At 41.6% G+C, this 8,829-nt stretch overlaps 1 protein-coding gene across 1 annotated transcript; it reads left to right on the forward strand.

Moving 5' to 3' along the window:
- The first annotated feature begins 1,142 nt into the window (after positions 1 to 1,142).
- LOC138878153 (uncharacterized) lies at positions 1,143 to 5,475 on the forward strand. Its single transcript, XM_070157818.1, has 2 exons — positions 1,143 to 1,156; positions 4,911 to 5,475. The coding sequence occupies exons 1-2, from the start codon at positions 1,143 to 1,145 to the stop codon at positions 5,473 to 5,475; spliced, it is 579 nt and encodes a 192-aa protein (XP_070013919.1).
- Positions 5,476 to 8,829: the final 3,354 nt, after the last annotated feature.

Below are 8,829 nucleotides of genomic sequence, written 5' to 3' on the forward strand. Positions count from 1 at the left end.
AACAAATGCAGGGGTATTTTGGTATTTAGAATTGCACAAGAATGCTGTAGTTAACACTAGAATTCCCTAGAATCTTTTAGAATAGGACTTTAGTTTAGATTTCAATAAATTTAGTGTAGTAACTTGAGTAACAAGTCAGAAAATGAGGGACAAATAAGTAAAACTGAAAATCTTAAAGAGGGACTAGGGGTGTAAATCAAAATTTAGGAAACATCCCTTTAACTTTGCCTTTAAAAGATAGTCATTTCTACCTTGTTGAAGGGGGGAGAGCATTACAGATCTGAAAAATTCCTTCTAAAGTATTCTCCAAGTTTCCCAACTGAAATTTGAATTTCAAAACTCCAAATCTTCAAAAACCAAAAAAAATAGTAAAGCATCACAGAAAACTCCAAAAAAAGACTGTTTCTTTGAAAGGTTTTTAAGTTTGGTTGCAAGCTAGTTTAATCCGAGTTCCCTAGTATCTCTAGATTCAATTTCTAGTCATTCTGGGTTTTGTTCAAGCTGTTCGGTTTATTTTTGGTTACTGAAATCACAAAAGCAGTCATGGTTTTAATTGCAAGCTTACTGGGTTCGATTGAATTTGTTTCTAACGTTTCATTGGCGTTACCCCATCTTCCTCCACCTCTGGTTTATTGAGGCTGTTTAAGCTCGAATATGACCCTGTGCTGGTTGGATTTTAATTGTTGTTGCTTGCTCATTACTGCTGTTGATACTCCATTTTCTGAATTTTCAATACTTTTCCAGGTACACTTTCTGGTTCCAAGCTGATGTAGATCTCAAAGTTGAAGGAATGAAATAAAGTTGTCACCTAGTTTTATTGCAAATTTTAGTTGTTTCACACTATATGATGCTTACTTGTAATGGATTTGGACTATAATAGATTGTGGACTTTTTGGCTATGTTTGTCTATTTAGACATTAGTTTAGTCTACCATAGTTAAATGCTTGTATTAGTTTAGTGTTAAAACAGGAAGTGTGATAAACTTGGATTAACTTTAATCTAGTTCTAAAAACAGAAAATAGGCGTCTAAGTTTGACATTTGGGCTGTTTGTCGTCAGTTTGTAATCGTAGTCGTGTAATGGTTATGATTTGCGTAATTAATTGATAATGAAATAGCATCAGTTTAGACCTAAAACGTTAAAATGAATAGGAAATGGTAAACTTAGGTCAATAAATGAAATAGTGTTTAATTCGTCAAGGTTGATTGTTTAAATTCAATATTTCAACTCAGTTAGTAATTACTTTAGTTCAATCATGGCTTCTGAAGTAATATAGCAATCTATTAATCTGAATATAGGAATTTGAATTTAATACACATTACTTGTTGATTTGGAATGTGGTTGCATTGTTTTATTGTTATAAAGGATCATGGGGTACAATACTAATGTGACCTAGTAGCTATGAAATTTGGTTAAGGTGGATTAGTTTGGGCCTGCTCTAACATTTTAAGTGGGCCTCGGCACTTTTTTAAGGCATGGCACAGATCCGGGTGTGATTCATTTCACATTCAGGCCTGGGCAAAGGCCTGCGTTTGGCCAACTTAACGCCAAACTGGATACCATCTCATTTGGATTGGTTTCTGAAGCCCAAGCGTTTTCAAATGTTTAACTGATTCAAAACGTTAAGTTAATTAGGGTCTTTTCTTCTTTTTAGAGACAATACATAATAGAAAATTGTAGTTGCTTTAGGTTGCCCTTTTAAAATAAAAATGAGGTGCGCCGCGCTAAACAAAATCTTACATTGCGTGGCCCTCTTAATCAAGTTAAAAATATTTTAGACCTCGGGACGTGCCGTTTAGCAAATTCCATGGCCTCTCACAAAGATAATAATACGCTAGTCACCTTAGGACCGTCATTTAATAATATTACCTTCTTAAAATTGGGTGCGCATTTATGCGACCCAAATCCGAATCTCAACGGAGTCGAAATGTGTCAACCACCACGGGTGCATTGATGTGACGTGGTTCGAGACGCATTTTCACGACGTTGCAATTCTCATTAAAAATAAATATGAAAGCGGTTTACAATTAAAAAGCACATAACCTAGAACATGTTTTGAAATCAGATAAAATCAAACATGACAGTTAAGCGACCGTGCTAGAACCACGGAACTTGGGAATGCCTAACACCTTCGCCCGGGTTAACAATATTCCTTACTTGGATTTCTGGTTCGCGGACTGTTAGCAGAGTCATATCTTTCCTCGGTTCGGGATTCAACCAGTGACTTGGAACACCATTAATCTCCCAAGTGGCGACTCTGAACAAATAATAATAAATCCCGTTCCGATTGTCCTTTAATTGGAAAAACTCCTTTATGCCCTCGCAGGTGTAGTGAAAAAGGAGGTGTGACAGCTCTGGCGACTCTGCTGGGGAACGAACCCAGAATCTCTGGTTCAAGGTTTAAGAATTCGAGCTTAGAATAATTGTTATGTTTGGCTTTATCTGATTTTTCTACATATTTCATGCTAAATGTGCTAAATGCTTTACCGCTTTGATATTATCTGAACTGTATATAAACTGTGCCGAAAACCTTCTCTTCTCACCTCCGCGGATGTGCTTACTGGTTGAGACTCCCTATTCTGTTAGTGTCATACACTGAAATAAGAAAGAGGCCGGACAAGTTACAAAGCCGGACGATCTCGCGGGTCCCCGGTACGTTGCCCCCTCCTCGACTCGAGTTGTCCGCTCGGGTACACAGTCTATAACAAATACCTAGGCTTTGAACCTAGAATAACGTGACTTCATGCCGGATCCCTAGTAGGAACGCTTATTTGTATCATGTTACATTTGACTTAGGGGACTCAACACAGGGGTTGGGTCCGTCTAGGACTAGCAACCTGAAATGAAAAAGACCATCCTGATGCATCCTATTTGTTTTCCGTGCATTTATTTGTTTCGGGCCTTCATGCTGACCGGATTCTGAATATCAGGAAAATTGAAAAAAAAAAAATAACAGTGTAGAGAGTTGACTGCCTACTTTTAGAAAACCAATGCCCGAATGCTGTCGAAACTCTGCCGAAATTTTAAAAAATATATATATATTTTTATAGTTTGTTTTACTCAAAAAAGCAAAAAAACGGAGAAAAGGAAAAAGGGTCTTGTTTTCAAAAATAGTTTATTTTCCCGAACTACGCCGGTTTGATTCTCATAGGGTGTGGGATACGTAGGCAACCCTCATCAGGTCCAACCTCTCTTTTGCAAAAATAGCCCAAAAAAATGTCAAAATTTTAATTTTTGTCATAAATAAGTCGGGTGATGTCATGCTTGCTTAAAATAAACCGAATGTCCCCAAAAGGACGCCAGAAGGCTATTTTTGCAAGAACAGCCACCCTGAGTCATTTTTAAATAGTTTGCGGGCACAACCTTAAAATCTTCCTCCCGGAAGCACTGAAAGGCCGTGTTTTCAATACCGGGTCTTTTATTTCAATTTGAAAAAACAAGAAAGAGTCATAAATAAATCGAGTAATGTCGTTTTGTCAAAAATAGCCGAATGTTCCCGAAAAGGATGCCGGAAGACTGACTTTGCATAAATGGCCACTTTTGGTCATTTTTTGGATTTTTGACTAGTTGACTCACACAGCCTTAAAATCTTCGTTCCCGAAGTGCTGAAAGGCCGTGTTCGGAAGACCGGATCTTTCTTTTAATATGTGAAAAATTAAAAAAAAATAGTCAATTTGTTGAGTCAAATGAATTATTTTTTTTTGCTTAATCACCTTAATAAATGTGCAGGATGAGCACGATACAAAATGAACCTTTTTCAATAATGAATAAAATCCCTTTCGAGTTGCGGCTATGGTGGGATGATTTTGGTGGTGAAGGAAAAGATGAGGTCAAGAAATATCTGAAAGGTCTTACGGGTTTATTGGAAATCCAGCCTCGGGGGGATATCATAAGAGCTTTGGTTACCTGCTGGGACCCGGCACACAATGTCTTTCACTTCTCCGATTTTGAACTCACCCCGACTTTGGAGGAAATAGTCGGGTACATCGGAAATGCTGAAGTTCCGTTAAGGCAAAAATACCTGGTTGCTCCAAGAGCTGTCACTGCACATCGGTTTTTAGATTCATTAAAGATACCCAGAACGGTCCATAATCCATATCTGGCCGCAGGTTTTTGTAATCCGCGCTTCATATACGATAGATATGGTTATGTCGGAGGATTCAACAATCCGGGTAACAAGTTATGCAGCAAAAGTAACCGTCAGAAATGGGATGAGCATAGACGAGTGGCTTTTATGATAACCTTTTTGGGCCTTTTGGTGTTCCCAAGGAAAGACGGGAACATTGATCTGAAAATAGCTAGGGTCGTCAGTACCTTGCTCACTCAAGATGAAAGCACTCTTGCGCTTATGATAGTATCTGATATCTTCCGAGCTCTCACATCCTGCAAAGCCATAGGGAACTTTTTCGAGAGGTGTAACTTGTTGCTAAAAATGTGGATGACTGAGCATCTATGCCACCGTTCCCAGCTCTTTAGTTATGGTTCCTCGAAGAAAACTTGCATAGAAGAGTTCTACACAAGAATCAAGGGGGTCAGTCTACCTGAGGGAATTACGGCGTGAACATCATTCTTTCGTACCCTCACCGCCAGTCAAATACAGTGGACGCTAGGATGGTTGCCCGTTGATGAGGTCGTATATATGCCGGCAGCTAAGACCCACTTTCTTTTGATGGGACTCAAGAGCATTCAGCCCTACACGCCATATCGGGTTTTGAGACAACTCGGGATATGCCAAACAATGCCATAGGAGGAAGATCTTAGTGCTCAAGTAATTGAGATTGGCCGTGACGGACAGTTTCCTGAAGCAAGAGTCCGCCAGATCTGGATTGAATGCCAATATTTAAAAGCAGATACTTGCGTGCAGGATCGGGTCAAAGGCGAAGTGGCGCCAGGATACCTTGCTTGGTACAGGAGAGAACTTGAGCACGAAAGGCCGGCTAAAAGACCCCATCTCCAGAATTTTACTGAATCATCACAGGAACAATGGGGTTGGCTGGCAAAAGAAAAGAGCTACACGGCAGAAATAGGCCAGTTAAAACACAAGATTAGAGACCTTGAGTTTGAAAACAGCGTGCAGGCCGCAGCTAATGAGGGAGATAAAAAGAAGCTGGTCCAGGAAAATGAGATGCTCAGGGCCCAGATCCGACAAATGAGGTTAGATGCTGATAAACAACAAAGGAGTCGGTCGGATGAACGGTTGATAAAAGGGTTGAAAACGAAAATCGTTGAGTACCGGGATGAGTTGAAGAAATCCGAGGGTACCATAGCAGAACTCCAGGCACAGTGGGCAAAAAGAACAAAAGAGCGCACACAGTATCTACAGCAGGTGAGGAAGGATTATGAAAATACCATTGCTAATCTGAAAAGAAAAATGATCACTCTTGAGGACAAGGCAGCTAAGCAAGCCCAAGCTTTTGAAACCGAAAGTGGACACTGCTATGATTTACTGGCCCGAATGGAAGTAGAAATACAATAGCTGCACAGACAGAATCTTCAGGATTCTCAGGTTTTGGAGTCCCGTAATGATCAGATAAGGCGTTTGCTCATAGAAAAAGGTCGAACCAGGGAAAAGATTGAGACTATTGGCCATGCCATCATTAAGAGATGTCGACTGTGTGAAGACATGACCCGCACTACCTTCTTTTCATCCATAATGATTTATGTCAAGCGGACAATGTATGAACTAGAGCAACTTGAAAGGGATCTCGCACCTAAGCCCGCGGCGAGGCCGAACGACGCCCCGCGGGCACCCATTTTTGAAGCTTTAATGTACTCATAGTTCGAGTCTGTATGTTCTGTTTTAGAGTTTGTTGTCTGTTTGTCGGCTTCCTTTTCGCATCAGTAGTTTTTGAGTCTGTATTTGGCTTTATTTTGAGTCTGTTAGTTCCCTTTTCAAAAATGTTTAGTTTGCAAAAGAATGTTTTAGTAATGAAAATTGAAAACTCCCAAAAATTGTTTCTTTATCTTTCGCATTTAATTTTCACGAACTACGCTTGGTCTGATTTGTGCGGGGTCACGATACGTAGGCAATCCTCATCAGATTCGACCGTAACCGTAAAGAGAAAAGCAAAAAGAGGGAAGAAAATAAAGGAAAAACTAAAGAAACAAAAGAGTGGAAGAAAAATCAAAGGAAAAACCATGGCAAAAGGAAAAGGGAAAGTAGAAAATGAGGAAAACAGAGGGAAAACAAAGTGAGAGAAAACAAAAGAAAAATAAAAGAAAGCCGGGATGACGCATGCAACCGAGCAAAACATGTAGAAGTCCATTTAACTGTTCCAGGTTTATAGAAACAGGTGGTTGGTTTTGTGGTAAACTGGCTTCGCACCACTACTTTACCAGATCCAAAGGTACTATAGAAATGTCGTCAGAAATGACCCTGCCAACAATCCCTATTTCAGAAGATAGCCCACTCTCGGGCGTCCCGGCCTCAGAGTCCGCAGTGGCCGAAGAAAATAGAATCTTACGTCTGAGGGTAATGGAGATGTGGAACGCATGGACAAATGGAAAAGAACCCCCGAGTGTCATCCCTGGATTTCCAGAGTTGTTCCCAAGACCAACGGGTACCTTTAACATTCCCATCAGCCACCCGAACGTCCCGCTAGGACAGCCTACTATATCCGCTCATTTCATGGAAGCAACTTCTGAGGTCCTTCCCCAGGCATTCATACCCGGGGCAGCTCCAAACATCTTCACTGCTCCACCATCTTCTGCTACAACACAGCCCGCAGTCCCAAGGCCTGTGTTTGATCCATCGGCCTTCACTTATCAAACTCCTACTTACCAGCCCGAATTTCCTCCATACTCTGCATATGCTTACCCTCAACCACCACCATATGAGTTTACACTGGGACAAGACAAAACCCCTAAAGCCCCAGAGCAAGATGAGATGGCCAAGAGAATGAGAAGCCTTGAACAGAGCTTAAAGAACATGCAAGGTTTGAGCGGGCCAAAGAGTGTCTCTTATATAGATTTGTGTATGTTTCCGCATGTACATTTGCCGTCAGGGTTCAAAACAACAAAATTTGAAAAGTATGACGGGCACGGTGACCCCATTGCTCATTTGAAGAAGAATTGCAATCAGTTACGGGGGGCCGGTGGTAAAGAAGAATTGTTGATGGCATATTTCGGGGAAAGCTTAATCGGCATAGCTTCAGAGTGGTATATGGATCAGGACATATCTCGATGGCACATTTGGGACTGAAAACGGGTAGAATCTTGAGCCAGTCGGCCATAAGAGCGACCTCCCAAGCCATCCAAGGCGGGTCTGGAGGAATGTCCAAAGGGAAAAAGAAAGAAGAAACGGTCATGGCAACGTCAGGAGGAAGGAGATACCAGGATCATAGATCGGTGTTCTCCGAAAGAACCCCTCAACACTACTATCCTCACAATGATATGGCCTACGCTCCCTCACCTTATGCGGTCATGAATGCTCAACCTTTTGGCCGACCGCAACCACAAGCCAACCGAAATCCACCTCCATTCCAAAGAAACCAACCTCCTTACCAGAACCAATATAATCCCCGACCACCATAAAATAACTTTCGCCCCTGAGAACCACCTAGGATGCCCAACGTTACACCAATCGGTGAACTCTACTCCACCCTGTTCCCTAAGCTTTCCAGATGGATATGCTGCAGCCTATTCCCCAAAACAGGCAGAATCCGGAATCTCCAGCTTACTAACGAGGTGTCCACTGTGCTTATCATTCAGGAGTTGGGGGGCATAGTGCTGATAACTGCTGGACCTTGAAGAAAGCTGTGGAAAATTTGATTGAACAAGGAAAAATAGTATTGAGGGATGAAGAAGCCCCGAATGTGACCAATAATCCATTGCCCGCTCATAACAACGGGCCGGTAATTGGGATGATCTGTGAAGACAAAGAGTTCGATCCCGCCTTGAAAGCTATAATTGCTATTGCTAATGCAAAAAGAAAGCCTAAAGCAACCCTGAAGTAGGAGAAAGGGGAAAGAAGACTAAAACTGTCAAGATTGAACTTGAAAATAAGGTTGAAACAAAGGCAGAGATGGCGCCTCTGAAAAATGGGGTTCTCTATATTCCGCAAGGTCGCCAAGAAAAGCCGTTAGTCGTGGGTATTCCAAAGAAATTTGAAGTGAAAAGGGGAACACCAATGTATGTGCCAAAAGGAGCCTATGTGGTCCGGGGGACGATTAAACCGCCTCGGCTGAATGAGCTAGTGGTTATCAGACGTGTGCCACAGAAGCCAATAACGGACCCGTCTGCGGTGCCATGGAATTATCAACAGACGTTGGTTACATACAAAGGTAAAGAAATCACGGGAGAACTTCCGGGAAATACCTTCGCTTGGAAATATTCAGATGTACAAAAAGTGAACAATGCCACGCAGAAGCGCTTTCCACCTAAGAAGCCTGTAAGTGCTGAGGAGGCAGAGGCTTTCTTCCAGAAAATGAAGATGCCTGATTATGAAGTGGTGGATCAGTTACGCAAGTACCCTGAACAAGTTTCTATGCTATCTTTATTAATGAGATCTGCTGAGCATCAGAAGACCCTAGTGAAAACTCTGAATGAGGCGTATGTGCCTGCTGAGACTTCAGTTGAACAGCTCGAAAGAATGGCAGAAAGGTTCTTTGTTGTTAATCAAATTTCCTTTAGTAAGAATGATTTGCCTCCAGAGGGAGCGGCTCACAACAAAGCTTTACATCTGACTGTCAAGTGTGAAGGTTTTTATGTCAAGCGAGTAATGGTGGATGGGGGTTCGGGTGTTGACATTTGTCCACTCTCTACACTGCAGAGAATGGAAATCGGGACTGGAAAGATTCGTCCCAATAAAATCTATGTAAAAGCCTTTGAT

This window comes from Nicotiana sylvestris, chromosome 9 (assembly GCF_000393655.2).
Source record: "Nicotiana sylvestris chromosome 9, ASM39365v2, whole genome shotgun sequence".
Classification (NCBI taxonomy): Eukaryota; Viridiplantae; Streptophyta; class Magnoliopsida; order Solanales; family Solanaceae; genus Nicotiana; species Nicotiana sylvestris.